This window comes from Sciurus carolinensis, chromosome X, assembly GCF_902686445.1.
Source record: "Sciurus carolinensis chromosome X, mSciCar1.2, whole genome shotgun sequence".
NCBI lineage: Eukaryota > Metazoa > Chordata > Mammalia > Rodentia > Sciuridae > Sciurus > Sciurus carolinensis.
In genome coordinates, this window is record NC_062232.1 from 127,313,131 (window position 1) to 127,334,791 (window position 21,661).

A 21,661-nucleotide genomic window follows, 5' to 3' on the forward strand; every position below is an offset into this window, starting at 1 on the left:
GAGTGTGCAGAATTGATGTAGGGAAGAAGGCATGAAGCAGGGGCTGCTTTGGTTAATGTTTGCCCACAAAAAATGTGTTGCTCAGCCTGGCAGACCAGGGTAGGGTATGCAGAAGGGCCTGAGCTGCTACTGTAATCACTGTGTAACCACCGTGAGACATCTTGGCCTTGAGAAAGAAGGTGGAGAAGCAGAAATGGTCAGACTTGCCCCTTCTTGTCTAGACTTCTCCCAGTGGCATTCTCGAGCTTATGGTCAGCCCTTGCTGAGTAGGTAAAAAAGAGGACAAAGCAGCAAACTGTGGTGCTCCCGCAGCTGTGGTGCTGGAGTGTGCCAGGGAGTGTGCAGAAATAGCAGGAGCCCTTGCTGGAAATCAGCCTGCACTGTGTACACTAATGGAGAAAGTCATTGTCATCCTGCAGGCGAGGATGCTGCAAATGGCTCCAGAGTGAGGAGGGATCCCATTGTTTGGGGATGTACATTTTGCCTTCTTTGATTTCCAAAATGGAAGTACAAAAAAGGTATTTTTTGTAACTGTGAGGAGCAAACAAGAAGAGAACAAGAAAAAAAAAATCAGCCCTGTCTAACTGGACCAAATGGAAGGGCTGGGCTACCAGGGTGACTGTTTCAGAACCAGTTTTGCTGCACTCCAGTTTACCAACTGGTAGCAACTGCCCCTGACCTCCAGGTAGTCTAGACTCTTCAGTGTAGCCTTCTTTCACAGTTATAACTATCTTCTACCTTACTCTTAAGGCTCGAATTGTGTCTCCCCAATGATATTGAAGTCCTAATCCCAGTACTTGGGAGTGTGATCTTATTTGAAAATAGGCTCTTTGGGGATGTTCAAGTTAAGATGAGGTCATTAGGGTAGATTCTAATGCCAAATGATTGGTGTCCTCATAAAAAGGAAATTCAAGCCAGCTGTGCTGGTACAGGCCTGCAATCCCAGCTACATGGAAGGCTTAGGACAACTGTGAGTTTAAAGTCAGCCTGGGAAACAGACTCCATCTCAAAAAATAAAATATAAAAATGAGAAAAGGTGAAAGTTGAACAGAGAGACAGGCATAGAGAGACCACCACGGGAAGACAGAAGTTGTACCACCATAAAACAAGGAACTACGGGAAGCTGAGAGAGTAGCCTTCAGAGGGAGCCTGCCCCTACCAACACCATGATCTCTGACTTCAAGCCTCCAGAACTGTGAGAAGATCAATTTCTATTCTTAAGCTGCTGTTTGGGGTGCTTTGTTGAAGATCCCCAGTGAACAAATGCACTCAGCTTCTATCCTAAGCCCTCCTGCCACCCAATTCTCTGTTCCCTAAATGCTTCTTGCACCCTCCATTGTGTGTGTTTGCTAGGGTGATCACTTGTAGGACTTTGCCAGGGACACCTCAGCTTCTGTCTGTTTTCCCTAGTTTAGACTATATATTCTGTGGTCACTGTAACTTATTTTTTTGCAAAGGGGGTAGGGGCCAGGAATTGAACTCAGGGGCATTTGAACACTGGGCCACATCCCCAGCCCTATTTTGTATTTTATTTAGAGACAGGGTCTCACTGAGTTGCTTAGCACCTCGATAAGTTGCTGAGGTTGGCTTTGAACTCACAATCCTCCTGCCTTAGCCTCCTGAACTGCTGGGATCACAGGCGTGCCCCACCATTCTGGCTTCACTGTGACTTTTTTATAGCTTTATTTATTTATTTTTCTGTGGTGCTGAGGATAGAATCCAGTACATTACATGTGCTACGCAGGCGCTCTACCACTGAGCCACAATCCCAGCCCTCACTATAATTTTTGTCTGTGCTAACTTCAGCTTAGAGGGACCCTCCCCTCCTTTTCTACCTGCTATTCCTTGATCAAAGCCCATCCCAAACATCAGTTTTGCTGTGAAAAATACCCTACCTCACCTGAAAGTTTATCAGTTCTTTCTCTGCATTCCACAGCAGTTTATACACTTGTAGCCTATGGCACTCATGATGTCAACTCAAATGGACTTTCTTTGGAGAGGTTCCCTGGATTTCTCACTAGCCTAGGGCTCTGTTCACTACTCTCTTTGAACTCTGGACTCTTCTCCCTTCATGACCTATAACCTGGACTGCAATGAACTTTTGGAGGAGTTTGTATCTATTACACCAATTCATCACTTGTTTCTGGCCAGTGGCTATGACTGTTTCCCTGATGAACACCATTCCACTTTCTACTTCTACTCTTTACTTCCCTGAGTTAAACCTTTTTTAGATTCACATATGAATGAGATCATGCAGTATCTGCATCTGCTTATTTCACATAACATAATGATTTCCAGTTCCATCCACGTTTGCACAAATGATTGAATAGTATTCCATTGTGTACACACAAAGTCATACATGTTTTTGGTGATAGGGATCCAACTCAGCATCTCATGTATGTCTAAATCATACCTTATAATTAGAAAAGTGTGTTTTCCAGGAGGGAGTCATGGTCAAAAACTGGGGCTCTGATCCCAGTGCCACCACTCATTGCACAATTACCTTGAGCTTCTCACAGCCTCTGTGAGACCTGGTTTCCTCATCTATAGAAGAGGGATGATCACTCTATTTGTCTTGTAAAGCTATTGTGTGGATCAGATAAGAAGAGGGGATGAAAGTGCTTTGGGAATTTGAAAATACTGGATATACTTGAGAGTACCCAAAGTGGCTTTCCTAGTAAACTCAGAAGAGAGAAGTTTGGTACTGGTATTAGGATAGATATATAGCTCAAAGGAATAAAATTGAGAATCTGGAGATAAATCCTCACATTTATGGTCAGTCAAATTGTGACAAAGATGCCAATTCAATTCAATGCAGGAACATTCATAAAACGAGACTGACACACTGAATATCCACATGCAAAATGTGAAGTTAGACCCTTTCCTCACATCAGACACAAAAATTCATTCCAAGTAGATTATAGACCAACATTTAAGACCTCAATAAGATTATAAAACTCTTGGGAAAAACACAGTAATAAATCTTCATGAATGTGAATTTGACAATGGTTTCTTAAGTATGGTACCCAAAGCACAAAAAATGAAATAAGAAAAAAGATAAGTTGGACTTCATCAAAATGAAAAACTTTTGTGTTTCAAGAGAAACCATCCAGAAAGGGAAAATAAAACCAACAAAACAACAGAATGGGAGAAAATTTTTACAAATTATCTGATAACGCACTTGTATCCAAAATATATAAAGAATACTTACAACTCAATAATAAAGGATGAATTACACAGTTTAACAAAAAAAGGCAAATATTTTATATGATTTTTCTCTAATGATGATATACAAATCACCAGTAAGCAAATGAAAATTTGCTCACCTTCATTACTCATGAGGTGCCATTTCTCACCCACTAGAATTGCTATAATTAAAAAGATGAATAATTAAAAATGTTGGTAAACAAGCTAAAACTTTGGAACCCCCATATATTGCTGATGGGAATATAAAATGGGACAGCCACTGTGGAAATTTCTGGTAGTTCCTTTAAATGCTAAACATGGAACTATCAGATGACCTAGTAATCCCCCTCTTTGCTGCATACCCAGGAGAAATGAAAACCCATGTTCACACAAAAACTTATACACAAATACTCCTCTAGTTGCATCATTCATAAGAGTCGAAAGATAGAAATAACCCAAATTTCCATCAACAGATAAATGGATAAACAAAAGATTGTAGGTGCTGGGTGCAACGGCACATGCCTGAATCCTAGCAGCTTAGGAGGCTGAAGTAGGAGGATCACAACTTAAAGGCCAGCCTTGGCAATTTAGTTAGGTCCTAAGCAATGCAGCAAGATCCTGTCTCAAAATAAAAGGGCTAGGGATGTGGTTAGTGGTTAAATGCCTCTGGGTTCAATAACTGGTACTAAAAAAAAAAAAAAAAGATTGTAGGTATGTATACATGATGGAATATTATTCAGCCATAACAACAAATGAAGTATTGATTTGTGTTAAAATATGGATAGGCCTCAAAAATATGATGCTAGGTGAAAGAAGCCATGTATAAAACTCTGTATATTGTATGATTGCATTTATATAAAATGTCAAAAATAGGCAAATCCACAGAGGAAGTGGTTGCCAGGGGGTAGTTGGGAGGGAGAAATGGAGAGCAGTTACTAACGCATACAGGGTTTCTTTGGTGGATGATGAAATGTTTTAGACATACATATAATGATGGTTGTACAGCTCTGCAAATATACTTAAAACCATTGAATTGTACACTTTACATGAGTGAATTTCATATTGTGTAAATGATATCTCAATAAGGCTGTTAAAAATGAGGGCTCAAACAATGGTCTGTGTCAGGGGCAGGGGAGGAGGAAGATGTGGCAGCTTTGGGAGCTGGGCCTAGGTGTGCTTCCAGGTGCACTCCTGGATCCCCAGGCTCTGCTGGAACTCTATCAGCAGTCTGAAAAATTGCTAATACTCCCACTCCCCAGCACTTCAGCTTTGTTCCCATGAGCCCCCACAGTGTGAGGAAGGGTTAGTGGGTGGTGATACAACTGTCAGTAGAAATACTGCCACTAAACACACACGTTTTACTCCCTAGGGCCCCAACAGGGCAGAGTAAGGGCTTCAGGAGGCAGCTGAGACTCTATTCTTTTAAAAACAGGTACCCTGCTGGGCACAGGGTTCACAACTCATGGGGGCTGAAGCAAAAGGATCACAAGTTCAAGGTCAGTCTGGGTAACTTGGAGTGACCCTGTCCCACAATAAAAAATAGGATTGGGGATGTAAAACACCCCTGGGGCCAACCTACAGTATCCCTCCCCAAAAAAGCTACCCCTGGAGGCTCCCACATGAAAACTCATAGGGTTAATATGTTTCTTTTGAGGGGTGCTCATGTGCCCCATTGGTCAATAATCTCTTTGATGTGATCCCTGGAGGCTCTAACCGGAAAAGGAGAACATTTGTCAGACTGTCTGGGGAGCACTCACTGCCCTGGTGAGGTCCTTGGCCTGCGGTTTCTAGGGCAGTTCCACTGACACCCCCTGCCCCCCAGCACATGCTGTTGGCCTTCTCTCCCATGTTTGTTCTCCTGAGAGAGGAGGGTCTGGGAAGATATTCTGGGAAAGGATCCCCCCTTCACAACTCTCAGGAGTTTCTGGCAGTGAAACAAAGAGGGGATAGTATTTGTTTTGGAAAGGACACATGTTCTGGCTTCCCTCATGCTTCTGGTTGCCTGGGTCTTAGGGTCTTAGTTACTTTGGCTCCTTGTGGGAGGCTTTGTTTCTGAAGCAGGACATGAGACCTCCTGTCCTGGGTACATGCTGACCTTGAAAGGTACAATCCCATCTGACACAAAACAGAGAACATTGTCAATGGACCTGAGGCTTTGGTTCCCCTAGCTCCAGCTTCATGTGAAGGTTTAGTCCTTTTTAAATTGTCCATTGTGGTAAAACATGCATAAGATAAAAAATGGGCATTTTAACCATTTTAAGTATACAGTTCAATAGTGATAAGTACATTCACATAATTATGCGATCAATCTCCAGAACTCTTTCCTCCTCCAAAAGTGAAACCATATCCGCTAAACAATTTCCTTTCCCCTCCCTCAAGCCTCACAAACCAACTTTCTACTTTTCGCCTCTATGAATTTGACTACTCTAGGTCCCTCATGTAAACAGAATCATAAGTATTTGTGTTTCTGTGATTGGCTTATTTCACTTTGTTTTGTTGTTTTGTTTTGTTTTCAGATTGTTTGACTCTTTGGGATCCGTTGATTTCTATGTGAATTCTACGATAGTTTTTTTTTTTTCTATTTCTGTTAAAAAAAAACGTGGTATTTTGATAGGGATTGCATTGAATTTGTAGATTACTTTGGGTAGTAGTTGCATCCTAACAATATTAGACATCCCAATCCATCAACTGGGCTGCCTTTCCATTTATTTATGTTTTAAAAATTCTTTAAACATCTATAGCTTTTAGTGTGCAAGGGTTTTTCCTCCTTAATCAAGTTTATTCCTATTTTACTTTTTATTTAATCTTACAGTTTCACTCAGGTTCAGTGACTATCTACTGACATTTGGGTTTTCATATTCATTTTTTCCCTGTTTCATTATTCTCTTTTGATTTTAATCTTGAGTCTTTCTACATTTATTCATAGGGTTTACTTCCTCAAAAAAATTGGTGTAAGAAATTGAGATTTAAAAACCAAAACCTCACAATTGGAGGCACAGGGAGGGGATCTTGAGAGTTGGAATTTCTTCTTGTGGCTTTGGTTTGTGACTGAACTTTGGGGCAATTTTCTCCCCTTTCTGCTTGGAGACTAAACCTCAAAGCTCTCCATGGACACCCTAAATTTGCCTAGCAATGAGGGAGGCAACCAGGGCGGGTCTTTGTTCACATTGTGATGTCACAACAATAAGCCCAATAAGCCTGTCTACAAGAATGCCTGGTATGAGGAACCAGAGTTTCACTCTGGGTGGGAGAGCTTTCATGGCTTATTACTTAGCTTAAACTTCCACCTAGCACCTGGGAAAAGAGAACTTGCTGACCTGCAGGGCCACCCCAAGGAGGCCCCCACTCAGCATCAGTTCTATGAGAAAACACAAGTGAAATACCAGGAGAAGCTGTAGTGCTCCCACCTGTTTGGTGAAGAGTCCAGGTTGACCTCCATGGCGTTCAGGAACCCAGTGAAAAGGTAGGGGAAATTTCTGGTCCCTGGAGACCAATAGGGTGATGCTCCCTCTGTCTGGACACAGTCCCTTGGCCTCCTTCATTCAGGTAGGCACTCCCTGTTCCAGCCCTATGTGGCTGGACTCCCTCTTCTCCCGGTGGGTATTTTCCATAGCCTCACTCCAACTCTTCCTGTGTAGCACATCCTTGGTGGTATGTGTGGGGCAAGCTTCACCATCCTTTCTTCAAAAAGATCCCAAGACTCTTAGAAAACAAATAAACAAAAAGAAATTGGCAATTCTAGGTAGCTTTAGAAACTTAACTGAGGTTACCCCTCAACACACACACTTTAACCTCAATTTATTGAAGTAAAGCTTACTTACAATGAACTTCACTCATATCATGTTTACACTTAATGAGTTTGGGCAATTGTATACAGTTGTATAATTATCGTCATAATCAAGATATAGAAATTTCCATCATTCCCAAAACTTTGTTCTTGCCCCTTTGGAGTCAATTCTCTTCCACACCTCTGTCTTGGCTTCTGACCGGAATCAACCACAGATCTGCTTTCTATCATGATTGTTTTGTCTTTTCCAAAATGTCATAAGGGGCTGGGGGTGTACCTCAGTTGTAGGACACCTGCTTAGCATGCTGTGGCCCCCAGTTTGATTCCCAGCACTGCAAATACAAAATGTAACATAAGTGGATTCATATAGTCTATAATAATTTGGGTATTGTTTATTTTTAGTTTATAGCAACAGTTTTATACTTTTTAGATAATTTTGAGATTCATTCATGCTCTCCCCTAGATCTATAGTTCTTCCTTTATATTGATATGCAATATTCCATCTTATGCATATACCAGAGTTGGTTTAGCCATTCACTACTAATGGAAATTTGAGCTGTTTACTTTTTGACTCTGTAACTTAGTGAGACCCTGTCTCAAAATTTTTAAAAATCAACAAATAAATAAAAATGGCTGGGATGTAGCTCATTGGTAGGGCATCCTGGGTCCAATCCCCAGCACCACAAAAAGAAAAGAAACAAAGTTAAGATTTCCTCCTGTATTGGGTCTTTTATCCATTTTGAGTTAATGGGTGTGTGTGTTGCTGGGGATCAAGTTCAGGACTGGGTACATGCTAGGTAGGCACTCTAACACCGAGTTAATTTTCATATATGGTATAAGGTAAGAGTCTAATTTCCTTCTTTTGCATGTGAATATCTAGTTTCCCCACCACCATTTGTTGAAATGGTGTCTCCTTTCCCCACTGGATGGTCTTGGCACCCATGTCTAAAATCATTGCACTATATAATTTGAGGGCTTATTCCATTTCACTCATCTGGCATAAAGTTTTGATTACCATATATTTTTAATAAGTTTTGAAATGAGGAAGTGTAGGACCTCTTACTGTTCTCCTTAAAGCAAAAGCTATTCCTGGCATTCATTGTTCATTCTTTATCACAAACTTATGAAGTAGATACTAATATCCTCATTTCACAGATGAAGAAATTGAGGCCTGGGGATATGTACTTTCCTAGAGTCACACACCTAGCAAGTAGAAGAGCTAGGATTTGAACCCTAGGGACTTCATGCCAGTGCCCAGAAACTTATCTCCTGCCTTTTCCCACTCTCTGCCCAGTGACCATCATGGTAGCATGGAAATGCTGCCAACTTGACACACATTTATCCTCACTGTGCAAGGACATAACACTCCTGGGAAATGGCATTCAACCTCTCTTTTCAGAGAAAGCAGCTAATGGTCAGAGAAGTGAAGTGGTTTTCCCATGTTCAGCAGCTGGCCAGTATAATTTCTGAGAACTGAGTTTGGTTTCCCAAATCCAAGTTCAGCCTCCTAGGGCATGGGGCTTTGCAACTATATTATTGTCTTTATTCCCAAACACTTGTTTCTCCCGTCTTCTCCTTCCTCCATAAAGATACCATTCCCTTTCTTTCACCTTCCCCTACCCCTGGAGCCCTTCCAAGGCATAGTAAGAGGACTGAGAGATGAGACCTAGAGCCCAGGAGCCCAGGTGGTAGGCATGCTAAGGCAAAGGAACAGGAAGTTGGCTTTATCTCTCTCATGTCAGTTTCTCAAGAGAAGGGTATGCCTGGCCAAAATTTTTGTGGAGGCTCCTCCTGATCCTTCCTACTCTAGTCCTCCAATTTCAGAGAATAGCATAAAGCCAAGAATGGCAGGAGTCTACTCCAGTCCATCTTAGCAGAAGCAGAAAAACTTTAGGGAGGTGGGCACTAGGTATAGGATGTGCAGCCCAGAAAGGTTGTTGAAGAATCAGCCTCATGTCACATCCATTACTACCTCACCCTATTGTCCATGAGCTCCAGGAGGCCAGGTGTCCTGCATCTTGGGAAGTGTGTGTGCACATGTGTGTAAAGTTCATGGAAGCCTGAAGAATCCCCCAACCCATGCACACGCACACACACACACGTACACGTGTGCACACACACACACACACACACACAATGAATTCTAAGATGCAGCCCTAGCGTGAAGGAGGGTGGGACATGGTTGTGAATACAGTGATTTTGCAAAGGGAAAGGGGGTAGCTCTTGTATAACACATAACCCTTGCAATTTTTAAAGAGCTTCCACATCTGTTTGGTTCATTTGATCTATACACCTATACCATAAGACAGGCACAGGAGAGGTCACTACTTCTGTCCCACAGACCAGAGGTCAGTCTTCTCTACTGACCCTTTCTGGTTGGATTCCATCCTTCCACATATGGGGCTGTGCAGGGGCTGGACCCAGATGGACCCTGGAGAAGTTTTCTCCAGCAACTACCTTGTTATGGTTTAGATTGTAAATGTTTCCCAAAGACTCATGTGTTGAAGGCTTGGTCCCAAGGTAACAGGGTTCAAAGGTAGGACCTTTGGGGAGGTGATTGGATCAAGAGGGCTCTAACTATCAATGTATTGATTCATTGATGGATTCATAATGTAATGGGCTATTGGGTAGTGATGGAAACTTACGAGGTAAGGCCTTGTTGGAGGGAGTGGGTACTTAGGGACTATATTTTTTCCTGGTCCCTTCTTCCTGGCTGCCCCAAGGTAAGCAGGTTTGCTTCACCACATGCTCACTGCCATGATGTTACGCCTTGCCAAAGGTCCAAAGAGATGAGACAAGTGACAGTGGATGGATGCTTTTGAAACTGTGAACCAAAATAAAACTTTCCTCTCAGACATTTTTCTCAGGTATTTTTTCACAGGGATGGAAAGCTGACTAACACATATTTCCTTAGGAAAAGGACGTTCTTTGCTCAGTACCCAACCCCCAACCTGAGCAAAGGGCTTTAGCTTCATCCTTGAACACTTAACTTGTACAATTACTGTACAGAAGATCTCCCACCCAGCTGCTGCCTTTCTTCCACCCATCCAGATTTTTCTCTAACCCTCTGCCCCCAAATTCACAGATTTTGGGAATCCATTTATTCAGCAGCCCACCAGGAGTCTCTCTGGCAAGCAAATTTAATGAGCATGCTTTGAAATTCAGCACAAACATGAATATTATTCAAAGAAGTTCACAGTCTGGGGAGGGAAGTTGGCAGGGCAGACATGCAAGCAAATGATAACATTAGTATAATGCGAAGGGCACTGGGAGGAGCTTCTAAGACTGCCTGGCCAGAAGCAAGTGCTATTCTGCTGTCTCTCCAGGTGTAGTGTTGGGGGCTGGGGAAAGGAACAAATGGAACGGGCTGGAGGAAAGAAAGGACCTGGATCAGCCAGAGACTAGAAAGAAATTCTCTGTGACTAGACCAGGACATGGGGTAAAGAGAGAGAAGAGGTATACTGGGAGATGAATGGGTTTGGTTGGATTCAGAAGGGCCTCTTTGTTCATCTGAGAAGTCTGGGCTCCTTAATAGAGTATATATGTATATATACAATAGACCCCCTTGTGCTTAGAGAATATTGTCTAATAACCCCAGTGGATGCCTGAAACTCTGGATGGTACCAAACTTTATACATACTATGTTTTCTCCTATATATACACAGGTATCACCTAGTTAACTTAATAAACTAGGCACAGTAAAATATTAACAATAATAGTGAAAAATAAAATAGAATAATTTTAATGAAAAGTATCACTACTCTTGGGCTTTAAGGTCATTATTAAATGAAATAAGGGTTTCTTGCACACATGTACTACAATACCAAGTAAGTTGATGTGATAATCAAGATGGCTACTAGCCACCTGCAGTGGTATGCACCTGTAATCCCTACAACTTGGCTCAGGTAGCAAGATCACAAGTTGGAGGCCAGCCTTAGTAACTTAGTGAGCTTCTGTCTCAAAATAAAAAAAATAAAATAAAAAGGGCCAGGGACGTAGCTCAGGATTCAAGTATCCTTGGGTTCAATCTCCAGCACTGAAAAAAAGAAAGGTAGACAGACTGCTACTAAGTGACAAACAGGCAGAAAGTTTACACAGTGTGGAGATGTTGGACAAAGGGATGATTCATGTCTCAGGTGGGACAGAAGAGCTGGACATTGAGAAATATCACTACCTCAAAATGCTGTGAAATTTAAAACATGAATTGTGTATTTCTGGAAACTTCTATTTAATATTTTTACCATAATTAAATATGGGTTACTAAAACTACAGGAAGTGAAAGTGAAGATAAGGGGGGGACTGCTGTATGTGGGTATGTATGTGTGTCTTACACTGACTGGTACAAGGCTGTTTTTAGGCAATGGAGAACTAACAAATATAAGAGGAAAAAAGATCAAAATATAGTGATTTCATTTAATCAACGTGCTCACATAAAATTACTCTATTAAACCACACAAGAGACATTATATTCATTATTCTATGTGATAGTTTTCTTTGATTACGCACTTAATTGTCTTCTTGAACTTTGTCTTCATTCTCTTTTTCCTGTCTCTATTTACTGTATTAATGGTCACCTCGGCAAAATCTCAAAAAGTAGAAGAAATTTTGACTTGAAATGCTTATATTAGCTGAGTTTGTGAACTGCAGATCTTGCAGCAGTGCAGATTTCCTTTTTCCCTCACAGTATCTTAACTTCACTCAGCGAACCCGATGTACCCCGCCCCGTAATAACTTACCTCAGTGACATCTGCAAAAGTTTTATCTAGAGAAGTTTTCCCTCTGGATTTCCCCTTTATTGTAGGAAAACTGTGAGACCCAGCCAAGAGTCCTGTGACTACGCTTCCCAGCTGCCTCCGCAGGGCGCTGATTCCGACTTCCCTTACAGGGTGGCCCTTGGCATCTCGGCCCTGCCCATTCCCGGCACCATGTGGCGAACTACAAGTCCCAGCACAGAGGGCTTCCCAGCAGCCTCGGGGTCGAAGAGCCCCGCCCCTCAGAGCGGCTCCCTAGGTCTGCACGGAGCCTTCCGTCCACCTCCGCCTCGGTCACGTGACCCATCCCCGCCAACGGGTGTGCGGAGGAGGGCAGCAGGCAATGGCCAGGGGCGGGGAGGCCACGGGGGCGGGGCGGGCCCCGGAGGGGGCGGAGCAGGGCCCGGGAGCTGAGCAGCCTGGCAACGGCGGTGGCGCCGGGAGCCCAAGGTGGGTAAGTGCTCGCGGCTGGTCTGGCTGTGAGCCGGCCGCTGCGGGGACCTGTGATGGGGGTACTGGCAGGGGGAAGTTGGGACTCCACGGACCGGCGGGTCGCGCGGGGCCTCAGCGCACCCGCTGGGGTGGGGGTGGGGTTCGCCCGAGCGTCTTCTCTGTCCCCGCGGGGCAGGGCTGAGGCCGGGGAGCAGCAGACAGGTGCTTCTGGTTTCCCCCAGTTCTCCCCACCCTGGGTCCTCGGCCGGCGGCGGACGAAGGTCGGTACGGGAATTGAGGCTGGAGCGCCCTGAGGCGGGGAACAGATGTCGTAGCTGCTGCCTGTACTTTGCTTCCCTGTCCGGGGAGGAGAGCGGGCCGGGCGGCTGTCCTGCCTCCTCGGCGACGCGCTGCGGTTGGTCCTCGCCCTGGCCCTCTGTGCGGGGTGGGCACCCTCCGCATCCCCCGTGCCCCTGCGGAGTGGACTCAACCCGGCACTGGCTGAGAAACCATAATCGTCGCTCTGGTCCAGTGTTTCTGTGTGTGCACAGGAGATTTATCTGCTTTTGCAACAGTTGAGGGAAGGTCGGAGAAGGAACGGTTAGTTCCCTGATACGCAGTCGGAAGTATGCACAGGCACGAGCAAGCGCCCTTGGTCGGGTTGTCTTTTGCTGCGCTCAGGAAGTGAAAAACATATTTTAGTGTTATGAAGTTGATCTGTTGCACAAAATTATATTATGGACTGCATGGATGGTTACAACGTATGAAACTAAGTGGATTGTGACTAGTTTTTAAAGCAGATCTTCCCAAGAGCAGAATCGTGGCATTGTACAAATGACTGAGACCTTGAAGTTCATATAATTTGTTTCCTGAATGGGGAAACTGAATCCCAGAGAGGCTAACTAATGTGGCAAAGCTAGTATCACAAGCCAGGTGTCTGGGAGTGTATTGGTTGTCGGTCTAATATGGGTTCTTGTCCCACAATTCTGTTATTCCTTGGAAAGTATCTAACTTACAGTCTTGAGACTGAGCCAGAAGTTTTACGATGGTTCAAATCATTTTCCTTCAAAACTAGTGTACTAGCCAGCTCAGATAATTGGGCTTGTTACTTTAGACACCTTTTGCTTTTTATCCAACGTATCTATTGGGCAGATCAGGCATTCATCACATTTGACTGAATGACTTCTGACTGTTTAACAAAATCAAACCCTTAAGAGATTCCACACACTGGATAAGAATTCAAACTAGTGTCGCTCCTGTTGTGTTTCAAGGTGATTAGCATTCATTGGGGCTTATACTATGGTTATTATATGATTGGTCTCCATACCTTAAAGTTATAACATATTTATCAAGTTGTTAGTGGTTTCATTCATTAAACAGATTCCACAGTATCCTAAGCAGAGAGCACCATCAAGGAGGCCTTCTGGAATTTGTGTGGGGATGCAGACAATAAAAAAATAAGCAATGATATTTTCCAGCAGAGCTGAATGTTGTTAAAAAAAAATCTCTGACGTTCTGCAATGACAATAAAACAAGCAGGCATAATTGAGAGTGACTTGGACATCACTTTGAATTGCTAGTTTTAGATTGTCAGCTGCTGCTCCACTAAAGCAAATAAATCCCAAAGCAACAGCAATCCAACAGATTCTGTGGAGTCATCATTTCTCCCACTAATGCCTCTTAGATAAGTTCATTACAATCTTACTTTTTTCCTTCTTACATGCAAACAGTGTTTCCAAACATCTGGGAAGGTGGTTTTCAAATCTCCATTTCTGTAGATAACTGACTAACTATAGAAGGCTCTGCTGGACTCTCAGGCCACCTTACACCAGAGTTCCTCTTCCTGCATGCCGGTTTGTACTGTGAACCTGTTATCTGAAATAATTGTCTTTCTTTGTATTGTGTGATTTGTAAAGCAAACCAGTTCATTTTGAACTAGCTCCAGAGTAAAGAAGTACTCAAGATCTTAGGAACAAGAGCACTCACTAATAAAATGGTATTAGTGAGAACTCACTGTAAAAGTTCATCTGTTTAGTACCACTCAATTCTCCCAAGTTCTGTAAGTTCAATGTCTTCAAAGCAATTTTTTAAATTTGTAGATTCTGAAATGATTAAAGTTACAAAAAATACTCCAGTGGTCCTCTAAAATGAGAAGAGGATTAACAAAATGTATTTACTTTAGAAACCACTGAAAACACATGAATCTCAGTTTTATTGAGGGCTCCAAAATAAAGACAAAAGCAGAGACTCTTCAAGGCTCAGTAGGTGACATTTTTAACCAGTGGCCAGAGGATTACAAAGGCTTGAGATTCTATTTATTTCTAAGGTTTATTCAATTTTATAACAGAATAATAGGTTGTTTTCATCATTTAGTAATTTCTCTTCCCTCTTTCTGATCTCTTCGGGGTTCTGCTCTCTTTATTTTCTAGTTCCTAAGTCCATTTTTTACTTTTTTTTCAGATTGGGGGGTTGCTATTGCTCAGGATTCACAGATTTGAATCCTGGCATTATTATTACCTATGTGATCCTGCACAAGGGATTTACCTCTGCTCCTGGGTTTCCTTATATGTAAAATGAAAATAATGATACTATCTTCTTAAAGGAATGTTGGGAGGACTGAGTAGATTGTGTGTGTGTGGGTGTGTGTGTGTGTGCACGTGCGCGCGCAATGCTTAGAATAGTCTTGCACATAGAAGCACTCAATAAAATTTAGCTGTTATTGACTTCAACTGTTTGGATGTCTTATTTTCAAGAAAAACAATGATCCTAGCTATGTCCTAATAAACTATTACAAATCCAGTATGCTGGATTTTCTAGACATTTCCTTTGCATTTCATTGTTGGTATGAGATTTTAATTTCAGGTGACATTGTTAGCAGTGTCCTCAGATATTGCAATGCTTAATTCCCTTTACTGGTTGGATTTAAAAAATTAGTTGATTACTTGGGGCCAAGTGTTTTTTTTTTTTTCGTTACCACAAACAACCATAGAGAAAGAATGCCTCCTTGCAATCCCTCTCTTGTAGTTGGAGGAAGGGCTTTCACTGGAAATATATAATGTGTGTTTTCCCATAGTGAGTACCTTGACAATCATCCTTTTTATGAATTTGAAGCATCTCTTTAGAAAATTGGCATCATGTACAAGTGCTTTCTTCCTATTTCTACCAGAGAAACAAGTGGTAAATGAACACGTTGTCCATGTGATATGATAAGAAACTTCCTACATTTGGATTCCAGAAGCTGGTTTCAAGTCCTAGTTCTCTGCTTTAACTCTATGACACTGGACAAGTCATTTTACCTCACTGTTGGTAGCTGTTCCATTTGTAAGATAGAGCTTAGAAAACCCAAGCTTTCAGCGTTCTTCCGAGAATCAGATGTGCATCAGAGCCTTTTGTAAGCTGTGCAGCATTATCATGATTGCACTATAGTATTATACAAGCCGTAGTTGTTTAGAGAACTTGTGTGTGAGAGCAGCCATCATTCCTGTTCTTGGCTCATCTTTCCCTTAACTATAGGTGTGGCCTGTCTGCCTCAGTCTCTCACAGCTGTCAGCATTGAAATATGCAGGTGTTTTAGTGCCTAGTGCAAATGGCCTGAAGCCATTTGTGTACCTTATGAGTTTTCATTTTATTTTTTCTTAAAAGTTCTGTAAAACCAGCAATTATAGAATGATATCAAGGTGATTCCTGCTTCTGGGAATTTTACCTGCCCCTTTCCCAAGTGTCTCAGAATGGAAGTCTTTCCTTTTTCTGATCAAGTCCCGACCTTGGCTCCTCAGCCAGCTTGAGGCCCTGCTGCATTCCTCAGTTCATAATAGACTGGATGCTTGTGCTTCTAGGTTAGGATGAAAAGTGATCCGGGCTCTGGAGAAGAGATCCAGAGACTTGATTGCTCACCAGGTCAGTACCTCAGGACTGGAGTCGAGTGCCCTTGAATTCGTTCCTCAGTATCTTGAAAGGACTCCATGAGGGCTTCTTTGCAATTCTGTGTATTTAAACTAGTTTTGTATGGTTGTTCCTTGATTCTTTGTCTTGATAGGTAACTCCTACATATTTCAGTATTAATTTTTTTCATCTTCCAAACTTGTAATAAAGAAGTCTGAGGTCAGAGACATTTTTCTGGGTGTGTGAAACCGAACATGACCCAGTGCACCCAGTAAACAGTTAGTAAACATTCATTGACTTGCACTGGATGGGGGGAGGGCACAGCTTAGAATTGTTTGGACATGTTCACTTTAATCATTCTGGAGATTGTGCTCCTTGTCTGCAAGATGAAGTAGAGCTTGTACTTAGCCTTTCTCTCTGTGGGCAAATAACAAATGCTTAAGAAAGTTCTTAGAATCCAGGAATGGGAGAGGTCTCTCACATTGGCTTGCCACCCCTTTATTTCCAACTTCTGGATCTTTGGACTGTGTCATGAACGCTTAAAGTATAGGTTTTTGCTTTGCTTGCTGTTATGTTTGGGGTGAGGAGGGTAGAGGAGGAAGTCAAAGAGTAATAATTGAAAGGAAGAACAAAGTGAACTTTTTTGTAACACATTCAGCTCTTAGGCCCTGTACAAACCTTGACAACACACAGTGGTACCCTTTCTGTAGCATGCGATAATTATATTTTGATATCATGACCTTGGACTTTCTGTGAGAAGAAAATACACCATTTCCCTGAGCCTGTTAACATGGGCTGCAACATCAGGTCAGTGTCATCCTTTCCCCTCCATGGGAGCTACTGGGGCAGAGGTAGGTTATAAAGAACATTCTTAGCATCGGGTGGTGCTTTAAATTCCTTTATGGCTCTGGGATTACTTAGGTGGGGATTTAGGAGAATGGGGACTGCACTTACTTCCAGCCTGGCCTGGAATTGGCCCCAGCTGTTTAACTGAGGTAATAAATGTACCTGTATGGCAGTGACCCGGGCTGTGGTGCACAGGTGGTCATTACTATTTGTGGGTAGCAGCAAAAAGGAAAAATTGCTCTTGGTTTCAGTAAGACCTTGGAAGGGTGCTGCCATTGACAATGCTTATGTGGCACAGAATGTAAGGGAACCCCAGCTAGTATTCCATTTTGAGTTTCCTGATTGAAGTGTTTCTTGCACACATCAGTTGGTGGTGATCTGGGACAGAAAGTTTGCATCACCTTCCCTGCCCTCAGAGAGAGTCCTGTTGGAGCTGGGCCCCCACTTCTTTGGATCTCTCACTGTAAGAGGCAGGACATTTACTTTCTTCCTGTTATCAACTCGATTTTCCCAGAGGTTCCCATCACTTCTGTCATGAAATATTTTCTCTTTGTTGATGTTGTCTAGATGCCCTTACTCCTCCTCAGTAGCCACTCTTGGGGGCTTGTAACAAATGTAGAATCTCAGGTCTGGTCCCACATCCAGTTAGAACTCCTGCAGAATATTCCATCAAGATCTGCATGTTAATGAGACCTTCTGGTGACTGTATGTAAATTAAAGTTAGAAAAGGCCAATCTAATCTAAGAGTACCAGTTCACATCCTGGCTTCCTGAGCCTTTGAGAAAGAGAATGTAAGTCATGTGTAGTTTGAAAGTTTTTTGTAGCCACAGTAAAAAAAAAAAAAAAAAGTAAACAGGTGAAGTCAGTTTTAATATATTTTATTTAACCCAATTGATGAAAAATACTGTTTCAACAGGTAGTCAACATTATTAATGAGAGGCCCTGTTTTTTGTAATAAGTTGTCTAAATCCTGCATGTATTTTGTCATGACCTCACATCTCCATGTACACTAGTTGCATCACATGTGTTTAGGAGTTGCATAGATCAGTTGCTACCATATTAGCATGATGTGGAGAGTTACCTTTTGGCCTGGATTTGCTGGTGATTTCATCAGAGTTACTGCCAATACCTGACCAGCTGCCTCAGTAATAACATACATTAACATTAGGCATAATCTTTGCGAGGGCCTTAACCCACTGCTTTCACATGATGTCTCATTTAAGTCCTAAATATCACTTTGAGGTATAAAGTATTAACATTCCCACAGAACTTCTTCCAGAGAAGTTAGGTCTCAGGCGACACGCTTAAGAAGCAGCTGCCTGAGGATGGAAACCAGGTGAGTCTGACTTCTGGGCTGTAGCTTCCACAAAGCTCAGGACTACAGGTACTTTTTCTTCCCATGTCACTTTTGTAAACTGCATGATGGGGGCAGAGCTGTTGGCATAACGTGTGACAAATGTGTGCTTTCTCTTGGGGGTAAAGCCATAGGCCTCGAGGAGTGTGTCTGTTTTTCCTGGCTCTTCCAAGATGGTGCAGAGTATCTAAATAGAAGTTTCCTCCTCTTGGGAATACTACAGACCAGTGGTTTGCCATGCTGCCTGCTCATTAGAACCACCTGGGGAGTTTTAAAATACTGTTGTCTCAGCCCCACCCACAGACATTTGTGTTTAATTAATCTGGGGTGAAACTGACATGGGAATTTTGAAAAAGGCTTCCTGGTGAGTATGGCCTGCCACTCAAGCTGAGAGCAGCAACTTTAGGAGCACTCCTCCAGCTTCACTGGGTTAAGTATGACAGTGGGTCTGGGATGAGGCAGCGGAGTGCTCATGTCTGTTCCAGCAGGCTCCCAGGTGATGCCCAGGCTGCTGCTCTGAGTGGCACTTGGAGTGGCAAGCCATATCAGAGCCACCTGAGGTGCTTGTGCAACTCTGAGTTCCCTGGCATCATGCCTCGGGTTTCTGATGCTGGAGGTTGTTGATGTGGGCTATTTTAAGGGGTTTTCTAATACAACTTTGTTGCATTAACTAAATTTGTATCACTATGATGAACCCATTGTGATCATGAACTTTCTTAACTGCTGGATTTGATCGAGACAGTTTGCTTCAGGGTTTTCATATCTGTATTTGCTAGTAAGATTTGGCTTTAAATCTGTACTGTCACTGCCTAGCATCATGATGATGCTACCCTTATAAAGTAAGTGCTTCTCTACTCTCTGGAAGTTTTTGTAGGACTGGAGTTATCTGTTCCTTGAACACTAATAGAACTTGCTCATAGATCCATCTGGACCTGGAAGAGTTGAAACTACCAGTTGATGTCTGCCATATCTGTAGTGATGTCTGTCTTCACTCCTGCATCTTACTGTGGTTTATTTGTGCCTTCTCATGTTTTTATTTGTTCTTTTTAATTACTCTTAACAGGTTTATCATTTGTGGTTATGGGATCAACTTGATAATGATTGTGTCCATTTGTTTCCATTTTTTATGGTTTTTAAATAAAAATTTAATGACTTTATGTGACTTTAAAGTCAAATTTAGAGCAAGATATATTCAGAAAAGTCTTGCTTCCCTATCTGGCCAGACATCCTGCTCCCCCAGGATAGCCGTATATTAGTTCATACTTCTGTGTGTTGTTCTGCAAATTTGAGCAAGCATAAAAACACATGTATGTATTTGCATTCCCCTCTTTTCTGATATACAGAAAAGCAGACTTCACGTACTATTCAGGCTCTTGATTTTTTTCACTTAAAATATTTCCCAGAAATCACTTTTCTTCATTTGTTCTTCCTCTCTTGTCTGGACTTATTCTACTGTTTGGATGTTTCAAAACATAAATGTTTTCATTAATATTTTTATTATCAAGTATATTCTAATCCCCATTGTAATTAATTCATTCACCTGTGAGCTGTTAGAAGCATATTTTTTAAGTTTGCAAATACATTTTCTAGAAATTTTCAAAACCGATTCCTCACTTAACTTCATCATGGCTAGAGAATGGAGGGTCAGTGCAAGGCATTCTTTCAAATTTGTCACTAAGAGATTTATGGTATTTCATGGCTGGCTTCTTTCACTGAGCATGTTTTTTATATTCTCTATGTTGTTGCATGTATCAATAGTTCTTGACCTTCTGTTGCTGAGTGGTACTCCATAGTATGGTGATAATGTTCACTAGTTGACGAACAGTTGATTTGATTCAGTTTTTGGCCATTAAGAAAGAGTAAAGCTACTACATTTATTTCCATGTTTGTGTGGACTCAGATTTTTCTTTTGTCTTGTGTAAATACTGTACTTAGGCAAAACATTGTTGGATCATGTGTAGTATATGTTGAACTTTACAAGGCATCATCAAACTGTTTTCCAGAGTAGTTCTACCATTGTGCCATTTTGCATTCCCACTGGTAAAGTAAGAGGTTTCCTCTGGAATGTCCTAATCAATACCTGTTGTTGTCTTGTTTTTGGAGGTATGATTTTTTTTTGTTTTTTTTTTTTAATTTTTTTATTGTAAACAAATGGATACATGTTGTTTCTCTGTTTGTACATATGATTTTTTTTTTCAGTACTGGGGATGGCCTTGTACATGCTAGGCAACTGCTCCACCAGTGTTGTAATCTCCCACTCATTGTCTTTTTAAATTTTAGCTGTTTGAGTAGTTGTGGAAATGGCATTGCCTTGTGGTAATATTCCTACTGACTAATTATAGTGACCATGTCTTCATTTGTTTAGCAGCCATTATTGACCATTAAACTTATCTTGTTTTAGTGAAGTTCCTGTCAGGTTCTTTTGCCTGATTTTTATTAAATTGAATTATCTGTTTTATTAAGGTGTGAGAATTCTTTACATATTCTGGTTCTAAGTCCTTTTTCAGATATGTGATATGTAAATACTTTTTCTTCTCCAACTATGGTTCATTTTCTTAACTGTGCCAAAGATATTTTAATTTTGGTGAAGGCCTGTTTATTCTCTGTGACCTATGGTTTGTGCTTTGTGTCTTCTAAGAATCTTCATCTAACTAAGTTCACAGAAAAATTTCCCCTGAGTTTCCCTCTAGAGCTTTTTTTTCAGGGATTATATTTGGATCTAATGTGACAGACTGAGCTTAGATGGCTGCCCTGATTTCCAGCCTGCAGTATTCCTACTGTGTGTCTTTTTGCCTTGATATGGGTGGGACCTACAACTTGCTTCCACCAATAGAACATGGAAAGGATTCTACAACTAAGATCAGAAGCAGTTGGTTTTGAGTTAATTGGTTCTCTCTGACATGAAAGAGTCTCCTCAAAGACTTGTTGATGTGAACAGCCATGTTGAGAAAGTGAACTGCTCATGGTGTCTAGGAACTGCCAATGACTGACTTGCAACTAGCAAAATGCCAAGGCTCTCAACCACACATTTCCTCATGGAAATGAATTCTGCCAACCATATTAATGAACTTAGAAGCAGATTTTCCCCACTTTGGCCTCCAGATGAGAATGAAGCCTGGTCACCACCTCAGTTGCAGTCTTGTGAGACCCTGAGCAGGGAACCCAGCAAAGTTGGGCCTTGATTCCTGACCCATGGAAGCTGTAAGATAATAAATGTGTGTTTACAGTTATTAACTTTGTTATGCAGCAACATACAGCTAATATACCTGTGTTCCATTTCAGGTTAAACTTTTGTATTATGTGAGGAAAAGGTCAAAGTTCATTTATTCTTCCAAATGGACGTTAAATTGTTCCCACATCATGCATAGAAAACCCTATCATTTTCCCCACTGAATCACCTTGGTACCTTTGTTAAAAGCTAAT

The 21,661-nt window shown here is 41.9% G+C and overlaps 1 protein-coding gene and 1 long non-coding RNA gene across 5 annotated transcripts in view; one reads left to right on the forward strand and one right to left on the reverse strand.

The window, feature by feature from the left end:
* Positions 1-11,845, reverse strand: part of LOC124971746 (uncharacterized) — a 48,813-nt gene extending 36,968 nt beyond the window's left edge. Inside the window, exons 1-2 of the long non-coding RNA XR_007106345.1 lie at positions 11,710-11,845; positions 6,594-6,888 (exon numbers count right to left, since the gene is read on the reverse strand). This is a non-coding gene — a long non-coding RNA (uncharacterized LOC124971746). The remainder of the gene's footprint in view (positions 1-6,593; positions 6,889-11,709) is intronic.
* The window catches only part of Mtm1 (myotubularin 1), a 105,947-nt gene continuing 90,798 nt past the window's right edge, over positions 6,513-21,661 (forward strand). The window contains exon 1 of one of the 4 annotated variants that reach the window (XM_047535413.1): positions 6,513-6,649. In XM_047535413.1, coding sequence (XP_047391369.1) covers positions 6,624-6,649 — 26 coding nt within the window. In that variant the 5' untranslated portion in view covers positions 6,513-6,623. Of the gene's footprint in view, positions 6,650-12,102; positions 12,179-21,661 lie in introns of those variants that run through there. The other 3 variants (XM_047535411.1, XM_047535414.1, XM_047535415.1) reach the window with 3 other exon arrangements.